This window comes from Neoarius graeffei, chromosome 5 (genome assembly GCF_027579695.1).
Source record: "Neoarius graeffei isolate fNeoGra1 chromosome 5, fNeoGra1.pri, whole genome shotgun sequence".
Lineage (NCBI taxonomy): Eukaryota > Metazoa > Chordata > Actinopteri > Siluriformes > Ariidae > Neoarius > Neoarius graeffei.
This window is the reverse complement of record NC_083573.1, coordinates 76,182,117-76,208,437: the sequence shown is the minus strand read 5'-3', so window position 1 is coordinate 76,208,437 and position 26,321 is coordinate 76,182,117. Positions and strand designations below refer to the sequence as shown.

At 40.5% G+C, this 26,321-nt stretch overlaps 1 protein-coding gene across 10 annotated transcripts in view; it reads right to left on the bottom strand.

The window, feature by feature from the left end:
* The window catches only part of LOC132887067 (receptor-type tyrosine-protein phosphatase mu-like), a 521,363-nt gene that overhangs the window by 54,765 nt on the left and 440,277 nt on the right, over positions 1–26,321 (bottom strand). For 4 of the 10 annotated variants that reach the window (XM_060922408.1, XM_060922410.1, XM_060922412.1 and 1 more), the window contains 4 exons: positions 13,352–13,506; positions 6,156–6,230; positions 3,735–3,761; positions 1,419–1,612 (listed from right to left, as the gene is read on the bottom strand). In XM_060922408.1, the coding sequence (XP_060778391.1) occupies positions 1,419–1,612; positions 3,735–3,761; positions 6,156–6,230; positions 13,352–13,506 (451 nt within the window). The remainder of the gene's footprint in view (positions 1–1,418; positions 1,613–3,734; positions 3,762–6,155; positions 6,231–13,351; positions 13,507–26,321) is intronic. The other 6 variants (XM_060922409.1, XM_060922411.1, XM_060922415.1 and 3 more) reach the window with 2 other exon arrangements.

Below are 26,321 nucleotides of genomic sequence, written 5' to 3'. Positions count from 1 at the left end.
CTCTTGGAGTGATCTTTGTTGGTCGACCACTCCTGGGGAGGGTAACAATGGTCTTGAATTTCCTCCATTTGTACACAATCTGTCTGACTGTGGATTGGTGGAGTCCAAACTCTTTAGAGATGGTTTTGTAACCTTTTCCAGCCTGATGAGCATCAACAACACTTTTTCTGAGGTCTTCAGAAATCTCCTTTGTTTGTGCCATGATACACTACCACAAACATGTGTTGTGAAGATCAGACTTTGATAGATCCCTGTTCTTTAAATAAAACAGGGTGCCCACTCACACCCGATTGTCATCCCACTGATTGAAAACACCTGACTCTAATTTCACCTTCAAATTAACTGCTAATCCTAGAGGTTCACATACTTTTGCCACTCACAGATATGTAATATTGGATCATTTTCCTCAATAAATAAATGACCAAGTATAATATTTTTTTGTCTCATTTGTTTAACTGGGTTCTCTTTATCTACTTTTAGGACTTGTGTGAAAATCTGATGTTGTTTTAGGTCATATTTATGCAGAAATATATAAAATTCTAAAGGGTTCACAAACTTTCAAGCACCACTGTAGCTCCTGAGCTACTTCTGCCCTAAAAAAAATCTTTATCCATAATGAACTGAGCCCTCAGGGTAGTCTGGAATGAGGGATGAATGGGGATATTTAAGCTGAAAAATTTATTTCATTCTGGTCTTATTTAACAATGAAGTGGCAGGTGGAGGAGAAGAGCATGAAACCGTGGGTTGGTGGGAAATGCACTAAAGGTGAATCAGTTCTCATTTGATACAGAAAGTGGAAGATGAAATGAACAGAAAGTGCATGCACACATATAAACAGTTGAGACAGTGGATGATGAGAGTGTGTGTTGAAAGAGCCGTTTGTTTAACGAGGACAGTCTGTGGGCTCAAACCCGGGCGCTTGGCACCACTGACATCTCTCAGCTGTCTTAACTGTTAACAAACAGTCTCAGTCACTGAATTCCCCAAGTGTGCCTTCCAGCAAGCGTGAACAGGGGACTTTCAGATTTACGAGCTAATTTTTCCACCAAGATAATTCAGGGGTTGCTAGGTAGTTAAACAGATTCTTGTCTTTGGGCCTTAAAGAGCTAAGCAGGGTGGCATGGAGTCAACAAACTGCAGGAGCATGAACACAACGCTGAGGGAGTGGAGTGATGACACAGTCACTAAGTGCAATGACATAAATTTGCGCTTTTTTCATATTAAGAGCTCATGAAAAGTCCATTAGAGAGATAGAAAATACATTTACGCACTCCATGCACAACAACCAAATAGGAGACACAGGGTAGGAGGAAAAGGAGCCAAAAAAGGGGAGGGTGAAGGAATAGATTAAACTAGACTGCAGAAAGAAAGATAAAAAACAAAGGAAGAAAGAAAGAAAGATAAAGGCATTATCTCACCTCATATTCCTCCTTGAAGCCGTAGCCCTCAGCACATTTCATCTGGGTGATGTGCTGAAGCAGATCTGCCACGCGGATGGCCGGGTGGAGCTGCCCTGTCTGGTAGGGCACATCCACTGCCTCCCTTTTCTTAAACGAATGAGTGTGGGACTGAACCAGGCTGCTGGTCTCGCTGGTCATCGTGTGGTTCTCATCTACAGCAGGTCAGAGAAACAGGGGGCCAGAGGGAACTGGTCAAGCCTGAGGTAACATGCATGTTTCTTCACAAAATTCCAACAACCCATCAGAGAAATGGATGAATACAGGATTTTACGATCGAGTTACAACATGAGATAAACATGAGGAAATGAGCATTAGTATCACACAGTAAGTACAGTGCTGTGCAAAAGTCTTGGGCGCACGTGAAGAACTTCTGAAAAGCAAAGATACCCTCAAAATCAACCAAATGAAACATTCCTACATAGTTGAGAGTAAAAAAAAAAAACTAAATAAAGTTGATATTTGGTGTCCAAACTTTGCATTTATGAATGCAACATCTGTCTGAGGTATCCTAGGTTAGTTTTATAAAGAAATTGGTTAACAGGTCCAAAATCTTCCTAAATCTTGTAGCTCTTCATACAGTTAATTCTCCTGAACACTTTCACTGCCAAACTTATTTCTGTTTCTTGCTTCTATACAAGACTTTTTTTCCATTAGGTTTTCCTGTGAAATGTGGCCTATTACTTAACATGTTTCTTTAGCATTTAATTTTCATGGGAAACGAATGTTTGGAAGACGTACAAAAAAATCTAGGACCACACCTAAATAAAAATGTGTGTGCTTAAGAATTTTGCACAGTACTGTATGTGTAAGGCTAATAATACAATATACACATCGAGCAGATTAAAAGTGAAATGCTGCAAAAGTTACCTGTCTAGATATCTCTAACAGCACAATGTAATCATCAAATCCTGTTCTGATACGCTACCTGACAGCTCAGTTCTCTATACAAACTTGCTTTACAGAGTTAGAGCAAAGGCAAAATGGTTGCACAGATGGTGAAAATGGTGAACGTCTATGGTTCTCCATGACACATGGTATAAAAGAGGGTGACCTTAGCAGTTACAATGACAATGTCAATGTCAAATGAGGAGACACCTTCACAACAAAGTGACTGGGGTGTGGGAGTGAAACCAAAGAGTAGAATAATAGGGTGCAGGTGGGAGGGGGGATGTCACATCGTCCACGTATGCATGAAGAGGACGCCCACGGGTGACGGCCATGCTAACTAATGGCTGCACAGGTGGACAGGGGAGGGCGAGATGCTACGCAAGGCCATGCGAGGCAACACAGTTTGGGGGAGAAGGTCCCTTCAGCATGACCCACATACATCTCCACCCCCAAAAACACAGGGCAGACTGGCAACTTACCATTAATTGGCACTTTTTAAGAGGATACATAAGAGGTTAAATGTGAAGAAAAAAGGAGAAGAGAAAGGAAACAGGGTATAAGCAACATGATAGTTGAAACAAGAGCACCTAGACATATTTTGACTCTTGTCCATAGAAGGAGCCTATTCTGAAATGCTGGCTGGGTTGACCTACCATTTAAATACAGTAACAGCAATTAAGTGTTGCCTTTCCGTAAAACTAGAAACGCTTGGCCAAATTAAATGATTAAAAATTCAAGTCAAAAAGCAATGTATAGAGCTACTCTGCTAAAGCATGTTTATTCAAGTCCTCTTCTAGCATAGTGGATTTGTGCCAAATGTCTGATTTGATGACAAATTGTGAACGACACAAGTTTAGCTTCACATAAATGAACGCATCATTTGTTCTTGTAACATCTTATGCAGTATATTTTTTGTTTATGAGAAATGTAAATTCTTCAAACTGAGCTATCTGGGCTTTTTGCACTGTCATTAAGAGATGTCTGGATGGCCGTGGGCTGTTTTCTTTATGCGTTTGTTCATTTCTTTACTGCACCACACTGTCACCCCCCCCTCATCCAGTCCACATTATCTGTCCATGCACATGAGAGGTCATAGACATACGTGACGTCACACGCACGACACGGAATGCGGATGGGATGGGGTGAAGCCAACCTGAGCTCGGGGAGAAAAAGACCCTCGCCTCACAGAGAAGAGGAAAAGCAGGCAGGTATGGATGTGAGGAAGCCATCATCAGTAACAAAAATAAATCTCTCTATTCCTTTCCTCTCTCACTTACTGTCCATTATCCTGATGTGTCTCTTAAACACTATCACAGGAATGCACATGTAACAGCTCACATGACAAAGCTAGGTACTGGAGAAACAGGAAGTGGAGTATTGTCTCACCTAATATAGCAGTTGGCACAAACGGGTCTGCTCAAAACCAGTGCAGATTTTTGAAGGTTATAAAGAAGAGAAAAAGTGGGAAGGTGAATACAGAACAGAAATCAGCAGCAGAGCACATGGCAGTTAGAAATGCAGTTAAACAAAAAGGCAGTTTAGGCCAAAAAGGAAGAACAATGCATAATTTGTGAAATCTTAGAACAGGTGTCAAGCTCAATTTCTGAAGGGTCACGAACTAATGCAATTATGTTTATTTTCTCATAATATTATACAAGTCTATCTACTCTCCAGTCTGATGAGTAAGTTTATCACGACTTGCATTCATTCATATCACAGCTTCTTTGCTGTAGTAGTAAAGAAGAAGCCGTACACACTTATCTTCACAACGAGCATACGTATGCTCAGTCTCCACATCTCCCGCATCTTCGATCTCCTTCCGTTCCTTTTTCCAACATTTTTCTGAGTCACATTTTAGAATTTGCAGTTAACTGCTAATTAGCGCTGGACGCATTTCTAAAGCTTTCTTTTCTTTAGATATGCATCACATGCACGACAGATATACAGTACTGTGCAAAAGTCTTAAGCACCCTATTTTTTTTTTTCCATACAAACTTTGTTATAGATTGCTATTTTATGACTTCTACATTATGGAGTCGGTACTAAAACATTTTAGAGTCCAAACGTTTGTTTTCCAGCACAAAATTAAATGCTACAGAAAAAAGTTTGTATCTGAGCAGCATCTCATAAGAGAGCACTTTTCAGATTAAAAAAGAAAACATAACGAAGGCTGCTGGGTTTTGGTGCAAAATGAAGAAGCGAGCGTGACAGTCAAAGTGTCCAGAAGAACTGGGGCTGGTTCTGTAAGATGCTCAGTAAAACCTACAGCTCATTTCCGCATAAAACTACACTCACTGTACCTGAGACTGCTTTTTTTTTTCAAGCAAAGGGTCGTCTTACACCAAATATTGACTTTCTTTCATTTATTATGGCTTACTGCTATTTATAGTATTTTTTAAAAATATTGAAACATTTCATTTCATGATTTTAAGCCATTTTTGGTCTACAGCATTTCTTTACATCTCATCTCATCTCATTATCTCTAGTCACTTTATCCTTCTACAGGGTCGCAGGCAAGCTGGAGCCTATCCCAGCTGACTACGGGCGAAAGGCGGGGTACACTCTAGACAAGTCGCCAGGTCATTGCAGGGCTACTGTAGATTCATTTATACTACAATTTCAATCTGGAAGACTTCTGTAATATGTAAAACCCATGCTCTCTATTGCTTTTGGTTTTATTTCAGTCCATAAAGATGCAATAAAATACCACGCGTTCATTTTTTATAAAGATGACCTAATATTCTGATTATTTTACAGGTTATCAGAATAAACAAAGATATACAGGGGGCTGCAAAAGTAGGTACACAGTAAGGATTATACATGAACAACAGCAGCAGGATGACTTCTACTTTCAGCAAGATGGGGTGCCACCGCACTTCGCACTCAATGTGCGTGCGCTACTTGATAAAGAATTTCCCAACAGGTGGATTGGACGTCGGGGAGCCGTTGACTGGCCACCACGTTCACCGGATCTCACCCCTATGGACTTCTTTTTCTGGGGATGTGTAAAAGATAGGGTTTTCGCACGCAAGCCACGTTCTGTTGATGCCATGATTCAGTTCATACGGGAGGCTTGCCAGGAAATTGATGCTGATGAAACACGAGCAATGTGGGTTTGATGAGCAGTCGCTATATTACACTCCAGTGAGAAAACGCTGGGTAGGAGTGTATTATAGGTTTTTCTATATTCTTTTTTAGTTTACGTGGACTGATATAAATGAATGGCTTGAGTTTGACACCTGTGTTTAAGAAATAAAGAGTTTAAAGTAATTAGTGCTTTGTGCACAATTTACAAACTAATCATTATATTCTGAACACTGCAAAAAATATCTTAGCAAGTGAAAATATCTAATATTTCTCAATATGAGATATAAGACAAACAAACAATTTCTAGAAACTTTTTTTAAAAATAAATTTAACTGTAAGCTTAATGTTGCTACTTCAAGCATTCACTTAAATTTCCAAATGAGAAAAAAACAATTAGAAATGTTTGACAAATTTGACTATATGCAAGATATTTTCACTTGTATGGATCATTTTTGCATTATTATTATTATTATTATTATTATTATTATTATACACATACTGCTTTTACTGTATACATTAATGATTGGACATGGTTCTTCCTCATAGATCACAGATTAAACAAAGCTGCAAAGCAAAACATATTGAATATAAGCTTTCTACTGTTGAAGGCTCTTATTTAATCCAAGCACAGAAACATATTGCATTATATTCCTGGCACAGGCAAGTTATACACTTAAGAGTCAGAGTATGGTGGAGGTCAGAGGTCAGAGCTGAGGTTACCTGGGTAATAGGTGTTGGGCACCGAAGTGCTGAGTGTGTTAGTCTTCATGGTAAATGATGACGGTGAGGAAACAGCTTTTAATCAAAGAAAAAAAGAGAAAGAGAAGTAAATTTACTTGAAATAAAAAAAAAAAAACCACACACACACACACACACACATTCCTGAATCTCTTTGTCAAATATCCCATGACCTCTTTAAGTAAACTGCATTTTAATATGCCAAACATGGCTGTATGCCTTTCTCTGGGGGTTATTTTAAGACTTAAGACATCCATAATTCCCCTGACTGTCACTCTACGTTTGTCTAATTTGCCCAAAAATACCACTGTGACGTAAATGAGGAATAGCTCGCATGTTTTCCAGTCCCTGCAAAAATAAAACAAACCCCTCCCTGAACAGCCATGTGAAGCCACGTGTGGTTCAGAATGAAGACATAGTGCAAAACCTGTAGGTAGTGAAAAGCTGAATGAGGGGCTGACAGTGGGATTGGGCAGGTAGGTTCTGTCTCTCTGACGGCTGCCAGAAGGCACTGTCTGATGTGACCTGCCTGTCAATCACAGCTATGGTGGCTGACAGCAGGATAAGGTCACGCATGAACTACCCTGGCGTCCGCTGCACCTCTGTCCTGGTCGCTAAGAGCGCATGTTTATTTATTTATCCCTGTTTGCTGGCCACTTCGCTGGGTCACACATCAGTCACGTCAAGTGGAAAAGAAGGTGCAGCCCGACTGAAATACTAACTGCTATCAAGCGATCAAAGAAGAAACTCCTGTCTCTGCTCCATTTTCTTATTCCCTGACATAGCTGCATAAGACTACTTATACACATGCCCTGCAGCTTTATCAGACGCTAAACACACAAATTATAATCATAACTAACTAATTATAATAATGCTTATGCTATTTTGTGAAGCTAGCTGTTTTGCAGCATAAGATTCAAATCATATGAGCTTGTGAATGATGCAACAGAAAAGCCTTTACCCTATTGTTGGCAGACTGAGAGTTTGATGCAGATGACACCACAGTCAAATAGATCAAAATGGGCCAAGCTCACTTTGTGTCTAGAATGGCATTACACTTTCCTGGCAATCAGACTGACATTCGCTAATCGTGGGCATGTGTGAGCTTTTGTACAGTAGTAGTCAAAAGTTTGGACACACCTACTCATTTAAAGGTTTTTCTGTATTTTGACTTTTTTTCTACATTGTAGAACAATACTGAAAATATCAAAACTATAAAATAACACATGGAACATATATGGAATTATGTGGTAAACAAAAAAGTGTTAATTTTCAGTTCTTCAAAGTAGCCAGCATTTACCCTGATGACGCTTTGTACACTGTTGGCATTATCTTAACCAGCTTCATGAGGTAGTCACCTGGAACACTTTTCAATTAACAGGTGCCTCGTCAAAAGTTAATTAGTGGGATTTCGTGCCTTTTTAAAGGGTGAAAAATAAACATAGGCTAGAAATGTTACACATTTTGCACAAATGCATTTGACGACCCTGCATTATCACACTGTGTCGCGTAAAGCAGTGCTTTAAAATTCTTTTGTATTCCTGCTCACTCAAGGGTGCGGCCATGTTGCCATTTTGTGGGCTTTGTCAAAGGTCAGCGTGACGTAGCATCGATGACAGGTTTCCTATATCTTGATTGGCTGGCTGCTGCTGACACCGCGATGTAGCCGGATGTACAAAACATTGTTAAAAAATGGCAGAGTGCAAAGCCTAGGCTTGCAAAAATAATAAAAGTGATAATCATGAAACACAATACAATAATGGAACATAATTTCTGTGTTCCATTGCCGACAACGGAGCAACATAAATGACTTGCGAAAGAGTGGCTACACGACTTGGGAACAGGTCGCACTTTAGAAAAACTCTCCTTTGGTAGAAATTCTATTGTTTGCGAGGACCATCTTGAGCTTGATTGCTTTGAAAGGAATCTACAGGCCGAGCTTTTGGGCTATGCAGGTCATGTTAGATTCAAACCCGATGCTGTGCCAGCAATATTCCAACACTGTCCACGGAAAAGGGATTCAGGCCATGCAAGCCGATTGACTAGAATAATATACAATGGGGCAAAAAAGTATTTAGTCAGTCACCAATTGTGCAAGTTCTCCCACTAAAAAAGATGAGAGAGGCCTGTAATTTTCATCATATGAGAGACAAAATGAGAAAAAAAATCCAGAAAATCACATTGTCTGATTTTTAAAGAATTTTTTTGCAAATTATGGTGGAAAATAAGTATTTGGTCAATAACAAAAGTTCATCTCACTACTTTGTTATATACCCTTTGTTGGCAATGACAGAGGTCAAACGTTTTCTGTAAGTCTTCACAAGGTTTTCACACACTGTTGCTGGTATTTTGGCCCATTCCTCCATGCAGATCTCCTCTAGAGCAGTGATGCTTTGGGGCTGTCGCTGGGCAACACGGACTTTCAACTCCCTCCAAAGATTTTCTATGGGGTTGAGATCTGGAGACTGGCTAGGCCACTCCAGGACCTTGAAATGCTTCTTACGAAGCCACTCCTTCGTTGCCCGGGCAGTGTGTTTGGGATCATTGTCATGCTGAAAGAACCAGCCACGTTTCATCTTCAATGCCCTTGCTGATGGAAGGAGGTTTTCACTCAATCTCACGATACATGGCCCCATTCATTCTTTCCTTTACACGGATCAGTCGTCCTGGTCCCTTTGCAGAAAAACAGCCCCAAAGCATGATGTTTCCACCCCCATGCTTCACAGTAGGTATGGTGTTCTTTGGATGCAACTCAGCATTCTTTCTCCTCCAAACACGACAAGCTGAGTTTTTACCAAAAAGTTCTATTTTGGTTTTATCTGACCATATGACATTCTCCCAATCCTCTTCTGGATCATCCAAATGCTCTCTAGCAAACTTCAGACGGGCCTGGACATGTACTGGCTTAAGCAGGGGGACACGTCTGGCACTGCAGGATTTGAGTCCCTGGCAGCGTAGTGTGTTACTGATGGTAGCCTTTGTTACTTTGGTCCCAGCTCTCTGCAGGTCATTCACTAGGTCCCCCCGTGTGGTTCTGGGATTTTTGCTCACCGTTCTTGTGATCATTTTGACCCCACGGGGTGAGATTTTGCGTGGAGCCCCAGATCGAGGGAGATTATCAGTGGTCTTGTATGTCTTCCATTTTCTAATAATTGCTCCCACAGTTGATTTCTTCACACCAAGCTGCTTACCTATTGCAGATTCAGTCTTCCCAGCCTGGTGCAGGTCTACAATTTTGTTTCTGGTGTCCTTTGACAGCTCTTTGGTCTTGGCCATAGTGGAGTTTGGAGTGTGACTGTTTGAGGTTGTGGACAGGTGTCTTTTATACTGATAACGAGTTCAAACAGGTGCCATTAATCCAGGTAACGAGTGGAGGACAGAGGAGCCTCTTAAAGAAGAAGTTACAGGTCTGTGAGAGCCAGAAATCTTGCTTGTTTGTAGGTGACCAAATACTTATTTTACTGAGGAATTTACCAATTAATTCATTAAAAAATCCTACAATGTGATTTCCTGGATTCTTTCCCCCCATTCTGTCTCTCATAGTTGAAGTGTACCTATGATGAAAATTACAGACCTCTCTCGTCTTTTTAAGTGGGAGAACTTGCACAATTGGTGGCTGACTAAATACTTTTTTGCCCCACTGTACACTACCGTTCAAAAGTTTGGGGTCACTTTGAAATTTCCTTATTTTTGAAAGAAAAGCACTGTTCTTTTCAATGAAGATCACTTTAAACTAATCAGAAATACACTCTATACATTGCTAATGTGGTAAATGACTATTCTAGCTGCAAATGTCTGGTTTTTGGTGCAATATCTCCATAGGTGTATAGAGGCCCATTTCCAGCAACTGTCACTCCAGTGTTCTAATGGTACAATGTGTTTGCTCATTGCCTCAGAAGGCTAATGGATGATTAGAAAACCCTTGTACAATCATGTTAGCACAGCTGAAAACAGTTTAGCTCTTTAGAGAAGCTATAAAACTGACCTTCCTTTGAGCAGATTGAATTTCTGGAGCATCACATTTGTGGGGTCGATTAAATGCTCAAAATGGCCAGAAAAATGTCTTGACTATATTTTCTATTCATTTTACAACTTATGGTGGTAAATAAAAGTGTGACTTTTCATGGAAAACATAAAATTGTCTGGGTGACCCCAAACTTTTGAACGGTATTGTAGACATTCAAAGCTAATATATATATTTAGGCACTGCCTAAAAGTGAAGCTCCCAAGGAGTGTAACATGGGTTAGTAAATAATCCCACATTATTTTTTAAAAAGCAAATTAAAAATAAGCGCTGGATAAAAACCCATCTATCTCATGTAAATAAAGTGTCATTGCCTGGTGCTGTGCGCTTCGCTTCACTATAAACTCACACTTGGGTTTGAGCTGTTACTAACCTATGTTTAGACAATATAAACTACTGTGGCACATTGCATGTCTACACCTGTATTCACACACACACACGCAATAAATAAATAGGCTTTCAAGCTAGTATGGCTACATACACAGTAAATAAATAAATAGGCTTTATAGCTATTATGGACACACACAAACATGCACACACTGAATTTCTATATAAAATCGGCTGCTTACCGATTTGTGAGTCCTCCATCTGGTTCGTTCTGGACCTCTCACATCAAGCTACCATGCTATTATGCTACAATCTACACACAGGCTATTATGGTTTGTATATAGTCCATTTCCAGTGCAAGCGTGTGTGCAATATACATTTCCAAATTGGGGTTATCAATGAAACAATTCAATGACTATACCTGTATTATATCACATAAAAGTTTGTGCTCTTTACAACAAACACATTCGTTGCCAGTTTTCCACTTGGCACACTTTCCACATCAGCACCAGATAGCTGCTGAACCCTTTGACCTGCCTTCCCGACTTTGCTCTTGCGAAGCACCACCGATTTCATCATTAGACTCATCTGATGATTCGCTGCTGAAGTCATTTACAAGATGTGGATAGTCCTTTTCCCGAGGTCCACACAGATATTTGGTTTCTCCACTATCCATACTGACTTGAAGATAACTCTTTTTCATCTCATTAAATCTAGACTAATAAGTACGCTTAAATCAGCTACACTTAACTTCCTGGTTGTCCATGTGCAATAAAACCTGACATGCTTTTGGACTTTTAAACGCTTAAAGTTCTTATGATAGCTAATCAGGCGGCTGCACTTGTGTGCATTATTATAATTAGGGCTTGCACTATCGATATCGATCATGTTTAAACACTGTACAGGTACCCTTTAATGCATTTGAGATCAAACAGTCAACAGTAAATAATAAAAATACAGTAAATATCCCTATTCCACAACTGTAGCAATCCATATTATATAAAGAACCGCTCAACTAAGTAAAGAGAAACGACATCCATCATTACTTTAAGACATGAAGTGTCTTTTAATTAATAAAAATAAAGAAAAAACATTGAATTAGAAGGTGTGTCCAAAATTTTCACTGGTACTGTATATGAAGAAGGGGGCAGTTAGTGCTTTCCTCTGTATGTTCAGCTGACTTGTGCTGCAGCATCAGAAGACGTTATTAAAAAAAAAAAAAAAAGACCAGATCAGGAGAAAATGGGGTAAAAATAAAACTGACAAATTCAAACAAATACAGCTTCAGTGTTCTCTCCAAAATGGCCAACTGAACCCTGACTAGACTAAAATGCCTAAAAGCTGAAGCTAGGACGAGCTTTCTAAATGAACAGTCAACATGATGGACAGGTGTGTGAAGACACCTATTTGTCCTGATTTGTTAGATATCGCGAGTCCATATCAGATGTTTTACCTCCTGCTTAAAAAACCGGGACATCACAGAGAGCAGAGTTCTACTCTACAAACATGTTTTATTGATAGCTGTCAGAATGTCAGAAGAACAGACCATCTTGACGTAAAACTGGAATCTGAGACGGCATGGCAAATTGACAGCATGGACTTATCTTCTGCTCTGTTGTATCTTGAGGACCAATGCAAATCATTTAAATGATAAGAAAAAAAAACAAATGTGTCCATACTAACACTTCATTAAAACTTAATTGAAGGGTATGGTATGTTCAGGGAGGGGACTGGCTTGACTGTAGTTAAGTAGATGGGTGCAGATGCAGGAGCTGCTGAGCCACCAATCTCTGACAGAAGACTACTGACTAATCCCACAAAGGGTTAGAAAAGTTCTAGCTGTCCTATGGGCTCAGCAGTTGGAGGGAGAATAGAGACACCAAAACACCCAAGTACATAAAGTGAACACTACTGTAAGCCCAGAGGTGTGAACCAGGTATGGCTCTCAGAGCTCATATACCCTGTCCACACTAGGGATTTTGGACCGATACGATACTACTTTCATACCGCAACACCTGTCCACACTAGCAACTATACCGGTACTGTAGCGGTATAACTGTATCGGTACGAAACCCACAAATGTATGGGTTTCGTACCGGTACAGTATCGGTACTGTAGCGTTTCGCTGTAGTGTGGACAGATGAAGCGGTTCTGTATCGATACAAATATAATGCGCATGCGCAATGAACCATTCCTACGTCTTCAGGGTTATTCATACAATACAATACGCACGTGCTTTCCAGCTGTAAATAAAACGTCAAAATGGCTCAAAACGATCGTGGAGCTACATGGAGCAAAGACGAAGTTATGTGTTTGTTGGAGCTTTGGGGAGACGAGCGATGCCAGCTTTTTGACAACAAAAAGCACACACACGTTGTTTCATCCACCATATTCTCGGAAGGAAGTTACTCAGTAACCACGGAAACATTTCGCGCACGCGCATTTCAACTACCGTGAAAAAAAAACGCAAACATTTCTCGCTAGTGTGGACAGATGCACTAAACTGTACCGGTATACTTTGTATCGATACAGTTATACCACTTTCGTACCGGTATATATGTGAACACAGCTTTAGTTACAAAAAAAAAAGAACTGTAGTCATTAGTTTTAATGGTTCTGAATTGTTTAGACCCTTAAACTTCCAGACTGTTATTCAAATGCTCATCAAAACACATAATTTAGTTACTACTTTGAATGATTCAGTCACTAAATTGCAATTAATAGGATTCTGGGTCTGCCAATTTGTCCGGAGAGATTAAGAAGGTAATGTATTTGACAACAAAACACAATCCTTTAATATAAAGAATTTCATCAGTAACCAACTCACTTCTTCCATTGAGGTTGTGCGTGTCCATGAAGGAGATGGCCTCGTCACAGTTAGTGCCTTGTTCCGTGTAGCTTTTATCCATAGAGTTCACCATCACTGTCATCTCCTGCCTTGTGCTGCTGCTCAGGGTCTCCTTGCGCTTCTTTGCAAGTTTCCTTTATTCAAAGACAAAGAAGTCATGTACTAACTTCTAAAAAAGTGTCACAGATTAAAGATTCAATAAGGATCAAATGGCTGAATGAATAAAAAATTCCATATATGAATGTTTCACATTACTATTTTCATACAACCATTAAGTAAATACAAAAATAATTGTTTTAAATAAAATGCTGGCATCATGTGTTGTTTACTGGCTAGAAAAATCATAATAAAACCACAGCGAATCCTGTTGTCCTTTCACATTATGGACTAGTGATTCCTGACTTCATGCTTGAACACAAATATGCTCATTAAATGTCAAACAAGACCAGTGCTCTTCCAGTGCTCAGAGCAGGATAGTCATGGCCTTAAATACCTGTACAATGACTGCTACCATCTCGCTAATGTGCCCTCCTGAGACGTGTTGTCACTACGAAGGAGAACACACTCTATCTCCTTGACGAGAGAGAGAGAATATGCTGATGAAGAAAAGAAACACTCTGCAAAGAGCATCTCGCCTCAGGCTGTGTGACGCTGCCAGGCTTGACTTAAGAGTTTTGAAGGGCATGAATGTGCACACAGCTAACTTGAATAACTCCACTCATTCATTGTCTTTGCATTTTTGTTTTTTAATTGAAGGACTCAGGAAAGCATGATGTGGCAGCTTTGGTGAAGATGATACACGGTTACTGTGGGAATTGATGCAATGTTAGTCCTTATCTCTAGTAACCTTGTCAAGGTGTTGATTCAGGTGCGGCTCCAGTCTACAGTGTTGCCTCAAAGTTGGAGACAGACATTAAGACTGCAGATGTCTTTAAACCCTTCGGAAAACATTAAGGCCCTGTCCACACGGCAACAGATTCAGGTGACTCCGATACAATTGCTTATCGTTTAGGCCTGGCGTCCACACGGCACCGGCATTTTGGGTGCCCAAAACGCAATCTTTTTGAGAACGGGTTCCAGAGTGGAAAGATCTGGCAACGTTGCCGTTGTGAAGTCGTCTGGATGAGTAGAACGGATTTGTTTACGATGACGTCACAACCACATGACTGTGAGTGCTTCACGCCGGGTAGAAGTGTAACGAATATCACCAGGAAAAAGCCTTACAGAGCACTAGTGAGAGTGAAACACGAGCTTGGATATTATTATTATTATTATTATTATTATTATGTTCAGTGTTAGTTCACAGTAGTAATGCAAGAAGCAGAATAGTGACAGTAATAGTGAAGCAAAAACATGCAATTGTACAAACACTGCAGCTCTACAGCAAAATATTCATTTATGAAATGGTCTGATTCTTAACACCAGTCGTGCCAATGATCTTCTCATTGCGATGCGAGTTGTCAACAAATCCTATAACTTGGTTCATGAAACGCGCTTACAAAATATTTTCACTGTGAATATTTATTGTGTAATGGTGCAATCCCGCCAGCAAAAATAGGGGAAAAAAGGAGCGATCTCACCTCTTCAGATGTTGATTTAAGTCCGACAATACACTCCTCAAAAAGGGCGTAGAGGAGCAAATTAATCCAATTTATTCCGGACCATTAAAGACGCCGCCTTCCGCGTAGAATCATACGTCATCCTCGCCGCCATATTGGAGAGGTCAAAGCGGAGAATAAAGATTAGCTGCGTTTAACTGTACCAACAGGTTTACCGTCCAAACGAGATCATATGGGATTACCTTTCATAGGTGAGAAACAACAAATTAATCCATCAATGTGTATCATTCAATTTATTCTGGACCATTAAAGACACCGCCTTCCGCGTAGAATCATACGTCATCCTCGCCGCCATTTTGGATAGGTCAAAGCGGAGAATAAAGATTAGCTGCGTTTAACTGTACCAACAGGTTTTCTGTCCAAACAAGATCACATGGGATTACCTTTCACAGGTGAGACTGGAAAAATACTTTTCATTGTATTTGGTCATTATAATGTAATTTTACAAACAGATTTTCCTGACTTTGTGGCTAATATGAAGTCTCGCGCATAATAGTTTATGCGCATGCGTCCTTACTTCTTCTATTGTTCTGGTGTCTCCGAAGGGACCGTCTTACAGCGCCCCTAGAGGTGTGGCATGTGTATTGCATCGTTTTCAGCAAGCGTTGCGTTGCCATATGGACCTGATATTTTACTGATAGTTGCCCATTTGGACGCGATATATTTTTAAATAACATCTCGTTGCCGTTGTCGTGTGGATGTAGCCAAAGCTTCACTTAGGCTACATCTACACGACAACGGCAACGAGATGTTATTTAAAAAAATATCGCGTCCACATGGGCAACGATCAGTAAAATATCAGGTCCATATGGCAACGCAACGCTTGCTGAAAACGATGCAATACACATGCCACACCTCTAGGGGTGCTGTAAGACGGTCCCTTCGGAGACACCAGAACAATAGAAGAAGTAAGGACGCATGCGCATAAACTATTATGCGCGAGACTTCATATTAGCCACAAAGTCAGAAAAATCTGTTCGTAAAGTTACGTTATAATGACCAAATACAATGAAAAGTATTTTTCCAGTCTCACCTGTGAAAGGTAATCCCATGTGATCTCGTTTGGACGGTAAACCTGTTGGTACAGTTAAACGCAGCACATGAATGAGGCATCTTTATTCTCTGCTTTGACCCATCCAATATGGCGGCGAGGATGACGTATGATTCTACGCGGAAGGCGGCGTCTTTAATGGTCCGGAATAAATTGAATGCTACACGTTGATGGATTAATTTGTTCTTCTACGCCCTTTTTGAGGAATGTATTGTAGGACTTAAACCAACATCTGAAGAGGTAAGATCGCTCCTTTTTTTCCCTATTTTTGCTGGCGGGATTGACTCTGCCCTAAGAGCTATTCTCTCTCTCTCTCTCTCTCTCTCTCTCTCTCTCTCTCTCACTTTGCACCATTACACAATAAATATTCACAGTGAAAATATTTTGTAAGCATGTTTCATGAACCAAGTTATAGGATTTGTTGACAACTCGCATCGAGTTCGTTACACTTCTACCCGGCATGAAGCACTGACAGTCATGTGGTTGTGACGTCATCGTAAACAAATCCGTTCTACTCATCCAGACGACTTCGCAACAGCAACGTTGCCAGATCTTTCCACTCTGGAACCCGTTCTCAAAAGATTGCGTTTTGGGGCACCCAAAACGCCGGTGCCATGTGGACACCAGGTCGAAATGATAAACAATCGTATCGGATTCACCTGAATCCGTTGCCATGTGGACAGGGCCTTAGACTGCTGGCCCCTGAGGAGATGGATAACAAGCCTGATGTTTTACACGAAACATATTGCCTGGTTGGAGGTAAAACAAAATCAACGCTGGTATTGCCAGGTTGGATGTCCATTGTTATGTCTGTTACCAAGATCATTTTGATATACACCAAATACCCTTTGTAGCTCAATCAGCCAACCTGGTAAACCAATGAACAACTTTAAGATTCAACTCTCAAATGCTCTAGTGTCAAAAACCAACAGCGCTCCTCTTCTTTTAACATTTTCAGCCTATAAAACACATATCACTGTTAATAACAGCCATGGAACAGCAACCTTTAGATATTCCACCAAACTCAGGAACCAACCTAGAAATATCTGCAGGCCTAAACATGGCAGCAAACCATTCTGTTGTGTAAATGGAGCTCTACTGCCATCATCTGCAATTGGAGGCTGCAAATGTGATTAGCAGGCTGATGAACAATCCAAATGCCCTCCAGAGCAATCACACTCTCCAGCATGCATGTAGGTCCAAGAGCTGGAGGCCATTTTAATGCAAATAGTGGCGCTTTCCATAGCTGTCACCACCTGGCTGTTACTGGAACCTAACTGGAGATATGATCTTATCACTAATGGAGGTCCACTCTCCAGAATCTGATGGATCCTGCTCAGCATTAAGTGGTCTTAAAAAAAAAAAAAAGACATCAACAGACAGCCAAACACAGCCCTGTGGTCTGAACATTAAACATAAATAAATGAAAGTAAAGCCATCTCTCTCTTTCCTCTTCACCTTCAAGCGTTTAGCTGTTGAAGGTCAGAGAGATTGGGGCTTTTTACAAATGGAAAAAAGAGAAAAACTCTCCAATAGCCCGAGGGGATTTTTGGCTAAAAATGCATCTCATGGCTCCCTGCTCTGAATGTTAACTTTTCTGTATCTTTTTCCATCAAAGCAAAAGTTCTACATGATAAAACTCTGTTCAGTTCTACCATATGCCTAAGCTGTTATTTTGAAACACCATTCACTCATCTTCAATAAACTCTTTATACTGGACAGGGTTGTGATTCAGGCGGCACGGTGGTGTAGTGGTTAGCGCTGTCGCCTCACAGCAAGAAGGTCCTGGGTTCGAGCCCCGTGGCCGGCGAGGGCCTTTCTGTGCGGAGTTTGCATGTTGTCCACGTGGGTTTCCTCCGGGTGCTCCGGTTTCCCCCACAGTCCAAAGACATGCAGGTTAGGTTAACTGGTGACTCTAAATTGCCTGTAGGTGTGAGTGTGAATGGTTGTCTGTGTCTATGTGCCAGCCCTGTGATGACCTGGCGACTTGTCCAGGGCGTACCCCGCCTTTCGCCCGTAGTCAGCTGGGATAGGCTCCAGCTTGCCTGCGACCCTGTAGAACAGGCTAGAGATAATGAGGGTTGTGATTCATAAACTCTGTGTTATTGTATACTGTGTGTCGTGTGAGGGGCTACACGAATAAGAAGTGCTAAAGAAACAGATAAATAATTATCTGATACTGGTGATATCACGGTGTGACTGTGGTGCTTGACCAGCACCTTTCTCCCTACGTACTACATGGCATTTCTTAATGTCTGTTTAGATTACATCATAGTAATCCAGCTGATATGCTGCAGCGCTGCTGACCTACTCAGCACAGATACCCCACACTGTAGGCCTTGGATAAACACTTCCAAACCCTTTTAAGTCTCATAATGAACATGAATAAATTATTATTTGATGGTTTAATGGAACTATTTTCTGACTTCAAGCAAAGCACTTCATTCTGTCTTTCAAAAGCATATGAAAGCATGTGTAGTTGCTCCTGCAACTACACATGCTTCCCAGAGTGTCTACAGTGATTGATTTGGTATCAGCTAAATCATGCATAAACCTCCAGCAGACATTTACTACCACAATCAAGCTGACAAAAAGCATTAAGCCATTAAATCGAATGCAAAGTGTTTGTATGAAGAAAACAACCCAGAATGGATGCATCTAAATTATGCTTTGGTGTTTAAATGGCCATTTCTCAACTGTGTGCTAATTTACATTTCCAATTAATCAAATCTGATTTACTGCAGGAGGATTTCCAAGGTAGTAAAACTTCAGTTACAAGTACAGAGATCTCTCTTTAACTGCCGACACTTTAAATCTTTCGTGCAGCAATTTGCAAATACCAGCTTAAAATTTACAGGCTCTCGTCCTCATCAAAATCAGTATTTCGTCTAAGATGCTTGCATTGGCAAAGATTTGTCACCACACAGTCATTCTCTGGCTGCACGTAAAAACAAATCAAAGTGTCTGCAGAAAGTGCTGGAAAATTACAGTGAGCACGATAATCGCAAAGATGGCAGAACTGAGCTCATTTCAAAGCATTCATGTACAGGGAAATAATCAGAGCTGTTAAATTGGGGACAAATTCCAGCTTGTACAACACTAATGACTCAAGAGACAGACACAAGCTAAAGCGCTACAGAGCAAACACAAAGAGCAGCAAACAATACAGAGTCCTGCCGTTTAAAATTAAGGAAAGGAGAACAATACGAGCTTATTGCATATTTTTTGTCATAAAAGATGATTCCTCCTCCCTTTCATCTCTTTGAAGAGAATGTAAAATCTCACTATGCTAAATGACAGCAGGAGTTTAAATGCGAGACCTTGTGATTCCACTGAAAGCCGGTGGTACATTTGATGGGTATAATTGTATCTCACGCCGTTACTGCAACAATTGAACGGAGAAAAGCGGCAGGTGACCTTTAAACACAACAGCGCATAGTCCCCGCTAATAGACGGCCGTGAGCTAATGAAGCTCTCCCACAGTCACCAACTCTACAGAAGTCTCCAGCATTCAGTTCGCTTCCAGATGGCCGCCAGCACCCTTCGCTCTCCCAATGTTTCTACAAGTGGGTGACTCAACAGGGAGCTAATAGTTTAACTGTTTCTCTAAATTTGTTTGTTGCCGAAGTGACACTTAATATACATTGTCATCTAATGTGTAATCTGTAATTTGGTGCCTGGGAATTAGTTCTATTAACACTATAAATACTGTACAAAAGGCACCCGAGGGGGAGACACATGAGTTCACAGAATTTACTGATTCTCATTTAGACTCAGATTTACACAGCATGTTTAATGGTTCAATAGAATTTTAGTACCTCCTTAAAAACAAAACACAATGTTATTACCGTCACAAATAAAAAATGTCATCGAATTATAAAATAACGCCAGTAAAACCTTAGAGGACACAGACCAACATGTACTGCAAGGATTATTTACTTCACGCACAACTATCTCTCTGTAATGCCCCCACTGAAACACTAACTTCCAGGTGGTAGAATGTGAAATAAAAATGGTGTTTGTTTTGGTGTCTGTGCTCCGAGAACGTACCAGCAGTAACGGCGACGAGGAATTAAATGCTCAGAAATCACATGACATACCGTACATTTATTCATTTGGTTGAAGCTTTTATCCAAAGCAACTTACAACTGAGAGAGAAGCATAAGGCAGAACTTGAGAGAACTGGACTATTCAACAAATAATTAAATACAATAACACTAACATTTTAAAATTCATATCCATTATCTATGACTACAATTCATTATAGTCATAGATAATGGATACTATGGAGAAGATGCCATGTCAAAACAAAAAAGTTATCACGATGATGGAAAATATAAAATACAACACACAAAATGTATTGCTTTGGACTAGACACTGCACACTGAAAAGCAGAACTGTCATTACACTGCTTCTGATCTCTCTAATGAAAAACAATCAGCTGTTATTGCTTTTTAATTATGAAATGTTGACTTTACACCGGATATTTACGCTTATTCTATCTACATTCACTGGATATGAGCAATCGCACGCTCTGATTGGCTACTCTACTACTAGGATATCGGCTCATATACCATGAGTAGAGAAAAACAAAATGGCAGAGCGTGTTGCTGAACCAACCGAGGATGAAATAAAAACTCTACTCGTAAACAAAACCCCCTAAATTATCAAGTTTTTAAAAGAAACAGAAATAGCTAAAAGAATATAGTCCCCCCCCCCAGTATCTCCTATTCCACACTCCAGCCCAGTCGGTGGTGGTAATGCACCTTTAAGTTGGTTTGCCAACCGCCAAAAAAAAAAAAAAAACCTAAGGAAGAAGAAGAAGAAAATGGCGGAACGTGTTACTGAACCAACTGAGGACGAAATAAAAACTCTACTCGAAAACAAACCCTCCCAAAATACAAAAAAAGCAACAGGATATGGAATGAAAGTATTTGATGGTAAGAATGTATCTTTTTTTTCCCCCAAGAATTATTATTATAGCATTTTTCACAAATTGCTACTGTTATTTTGCCAGTTTGTTTACATTCTAAGTGGAAATGATTTTGTTGGACGTTTTGTATAAAGTTTTTATTTATCAGATTTGCAAAAAATTAAAATTAAAATGCTCTGTTTCTCAAAATCCAGTGAATGTGAATATAATAAAACAGTTATTCCATTCAATCTTATCGTACATGGCTTATAGCCAACTCGGCGCTATGCACCTTGTCAGCTATCAGCTCATGTACGACTCGATGTCGTGGAATAACTGTTAAATGTAATTCCTTCATCTTGGACGATGATACAGCAGTAAAGCTTGGGGTTGCTGGGATTTGAACTCACAACCTTCTGAGCTTAAGTTCTTAGCTTTTACCACTGAGTTAAAGTTCACTCAGGTTTGTTTCTATTAAATCTGCTGTACTAACAGCAGAAAGTCAAACACATGGTAAAGAAAGTCCATAAACACAAGATTCTGTTTATATTCTACTCCAAGCCTTTCATTCTTGACTTATTTCACTGATGTCAGCATTTTGCTGTTTGAGTGCATAGAAATGACCCAGCCATGGGCGACACATAATAGCTCAAAAGTACTGAATTATCCTCTTGAGTTTTTAGCACTTCAAAAAGTGACAGTGGCATGTGCAGTTTGTGAATGGATAAGCTCATTATCAGCAACATCACAGTTGGCAGATCAGTCCTGATTGACAAAACGCAGTCCCTCAAGCTCATTTGTCCGGATTTTACTGTCTACCTTTGGAAATGATCATGTTTTCAACAAACGCAGATGCTGCCAACCATCTGGACGAACACTAGCTCCTCAGTAATGGGACATAAGGTGATAAGTAAATGCTGTTAGTTATAACTTTGCTGGAAATTTGTCTTTTGTCTTTTTGGTTTCTATTAGAAAAATGTATTCATTTTTAATATGCAAACTTCATGCACACCACATCCATGGAACATTATATCCATTTTTGTCTGAGATGTTTAAATTGTCTCTATGTCATGCAATCACCAGGGAAGGAGGAGCGATTGAAGCCATATCTCAAAAAACGGCAGGGAATTTGACAGCCTATTTCCTTGCAAATGTCTGAATTTGTCTCAAAGTTCAAGTAAGGACAGCAAGCAGTGAGAAAATGGAAAACAAATGTGAAAGTGTTCTACGGAGATCTTCTGATAAGTGATGATGAAATTTTTAGGACAGGGACAATGCGTGGAAATCAGATACTACAGTGCCTCTACTAAGTATAGATGAGTTGCTGTATAACCCATTTAGAAGGCTGTACACAATGCCTTTGACAGGCTGTAATAATTCCTTCGATCTAGAAGGTATTCAAACTCTGACTGAAAACACAACTACACTCTGTTGAAAACTCTGACATACAATAAAAATGCTCTTTCTTAGCAACTTGCTGTTGGGGAAAGAAAATGACACGAGACAGATGACATGGTAGTGCTCAGTGGCTACGTTGGTGCCATCAATCCTGAGAAGGAAGCCAATGCTGGAGAAGCTGCTGAGGGGCTTTAAGAGTCTGACACCAGCTGAGAGAGAAACACATCACTTCAGATGAGCGATGCTTTTTTGTAGCCATTTTGGCACATTCGAAATCCTGCTACAGTTCCACCAGTCTGGGTCTGCAACAGCTACACTCAGGAGTCCAGATGGTGAACTCTCCATTTAAGAGCCCAGGATCTGTAGCTATCTTTCAGGAATGGAAGCGGAAGTACGCCATTAGATTTCGATTTCAATATAATGCTGGGGAAATGTTTGGGTTTATTCAGTGGCTCCCAGCTATGCTGAAATGATGGGCATAGGAAGGACAAGCTGAAGCACACAACCACCCAGGAATATCCTGCTGTGCTTTTACCCGACACATGGAAAACACATCTACTGCCCATGCATACCTTATGCTTGTCACTGTCCCTACAGACTTCCTCTCTAAACCTTTCAATTTCTCTTTCCTTTTTTTAAACCAACCAGAGCCATTTTCTATTTCTCCTTTCCATCTGCCCTTCCATTTGAAGTCAAAACTTGAAACCATGCACATAGAAAGAGTCTTGGACAGAAGAGATGAAAAACACTGAAAGATCCTTTTAAAGACAAGCATGTTTCTTTTTTTTTGAGAGAAAATCATAAATAAAAGCCCCTGCCATGCTGTACGTGGTTAGAAGCTGTGATGGCCATGGCCTCTGGAGAGCAGAGCTGCAGATGTACCCTTGAGCAAGGCACTCTGTCTAGACCACCACTGCACAGAAACCCATTTTCTTCATCGTTTACAGCTATAAATCTGGACATCTGGCAGGGGTGCGCTGACACTGACCTCGGGGTAAAAGCCGAGGCATTACGCACAGGAGCACCGTGGCATCTAAATCAATAATTAGAAAATGCACTTTGACAGAAATATTGCAACTTTAAAAAAAAAATCACCTAATTTATGAGGTGTTTGTAGTGGCTGAAAAGACAGAATAGGTGCTTTCCATAGTTTTTAGAACTGTTGGAGGAACTTTTTTTTGTTTGTCTGCACCGCAGGAATGGAGAACGATTGTAGTTCTTAGGATGCCATTTTGAAGGACTTTTTGAGGTCTTACTTCAGGTTAGCATGTCTGTGAAGATTCTCAGTCATCCAGGTACATAGTAATCTGTGGTTGGTAGAAGAGAGCAACTGGACTTGCTTGAAGATTCTTGAAAACATTTCACCTCTCATCCGAAAGGCTTCCTCAGTTCTGTCTGACTAATAGGGAGTATCAGGTATTTATCCTCTCATGGATCATCACAGAATCAGAATCAGAATTCTGATGGCTGCATTGTACGTAGGTGGCTGATAAAAGATGTCTTAGACACCCACCTCTGTTCAGTGATGGCCGTTCCAGGTTGACAAAAATGAACGATCCTCTCTGGCTAAGATGTCTGCCAGTTTTCTGGAAGTCCTCATGAAAACTGGCAGACATCTTAGCCAGAGAGGATCCCTATTAGTCAGACAGAACTGAGGAAGCCTTTCGGATGAGAGGTGAAACGTTTTCAAGAATCTTCAAGCAAGTCCAGTTGCTCTCTTCTACCAACCACAGATTACTTCAGGGTAGGTACTCGCTTATCACAAGAGGAACCATGAGTGACATTGACTGGTTGAATACAAGCCAATGTAGCATCAGCAATTGCCATTTTTAAAAATCTGTGTAAGGCCCTGGTCATGCTATTGGTCCCAATTATGTTGCACAAGAGATAAAATTGAAACATCCTTGTATGTACCCAGTTTTATAATTTTTGATTTCCTAATACCCTAAAGTTAACAAATCACAGGGAGTGTGAGCTTAAAGGTCATAGGCAATGGTCGGAGGTGAAACGTAGAATATCAACTTTATAGTCTAGAAGAACGACCCAAAAAGCGAATTCAATCTTCCTAGTGTCTAATTTGCACTCTAAAATTGAATAAAACGGTTAAAATATACCGTTTTGCCCAAGTTTCGAAGGTTTGTTTACATCTCACTTATGCGCACTTTCACCACCAGGGGACCGTTGTCGTGACGTCATTTAAGCCAAACAGGCTGGGAGCAGCTCTGTGTTTACCTGCGAACCGAGCACACGTGTACGGACTTTGGTCGTGAGAGGTTGTGTAAAATGTCTGAAAGCGATAGCGATTTTGAAGTAGGAACTCTCCAAATTGAATATCGAGAGGTGAAACCATATATGTATGAACCTATGGCCGTTGCGAAGCAATCGGTGAATGTGGCTCACTGGTTTGACCGTGCAGCCTCGGAATCAGACAGCGACTCGGCCGACTCTGATCGTGGTGACCCTCAACAAGACTCGCGCCCAAACGATTTATCCTGGTAGTTATGATAAATTCCTACTTTTGTCGTAATACTAAATAAGAGCCCTTTTGAAGAATAATTAAACCGCCCTCCCTAGTGGATATAGGGAACGATTACTTGACAGTGCGCCGGTAGGCCACATTAGCCTCCCATCCGCGGCGTTATACTATTTATAGCCTAGTCTGAGCGAGGAAATATCTCTCATTTCCACAATGATTGTACAGGATCCCTCAGGATTCTTGACTTGTCAATTGCAAGCAAAAGTAAAAATGTTTACCTCCAATCTTCTCCTTTTTGCTTGAGCGTTACTGGTCCGTTTCTTCTTTGACTGCTTGATTTTGTTTCATGCATACAATCCACTCTCTCCGCCTCGTTTCCTCTTCCGGAAAAAAAACAACCCTCTGGCTTCACGTGCACAATCCACTCTCTCTGCCTTGTCTCCTCTTTCGGAAAAAGCCAACCCACTTGCTCCGCCTCTTCTCCTTTTTTGGAAAAAGCCAATCCTCTCGCTCCGCCTCTTCTCCTCTTCTGGAAAAAGCCAATCCACTCTCTCTGCCTCTTCAACTCTCTCGGAAAAAGGTAAAAACTTCTTCCTGAACTGGTCCCGTTGTTACAGTTCACTGCACAACAATAAGGCATGGGGTTTTTCTTTGGAAATTCCTGAACGCGCGTCTGCACTCAAGCCGAACGGCACTGTAAGTAAACGGAAGTGGACTCAACTCAAGCGGTTTGTTTGTCTTAAATGACGTTAGATGCCGAGTGGTCATGAAAATAGCCGAACAGAAATTCGCCACGATCCGTGCTAACTTATTTTAATTATTACTTATTAACAATACTTCTTGGGACCAGAAGAAAACTACAGAGGGTTTTTTTAACATATAAAGTTTCAAATGTGCATAAAATTAAAACCGTTGCCTATGAGCTTTAATGGGACCTTGTGCACATTATCCAGGCATCTGAATGAAGTAACAAGAAGGCTCTTCTGCTTCAAATAAGAAGGTGATGTAAACTCAGTGTTTCTAAAATTCACTTTACATAGGCTTGTCAATGATCCAAGCAAGGTAAACACACTTTCTTTGTGGCAAAACTTGAAAATTTCAGCAGAATCCAAACACCGGTTACAGAGGCAGTTGCAATTCTGTACGTGATATAAATGTTTGTGGAAAATACTCAAATGAACTTTGGCCAAATGGAACATCTTAAAATTCTCATCGTTTCAGAAATCTGTGTATTACACCTATATATGTTTGACTCTGCCTTCTCAGAGAGCATTTTGAATGACTCCGGTTCTTACCTGTTGGGACACAGCAGCCTACTAGAAATAACTTAAAGTTGTTTACGCAAAATGTCACATACGGAACCATGGGTTTACATCGCATCTGGTGATACTGACATTCAACGTACAGCTTGACTCATACTACACATTTAAACTATCAACTGTTAGTAGTCCAACCAGCAAGAAATTTAGAGGCGATGCCAAACAGGCAAAAAC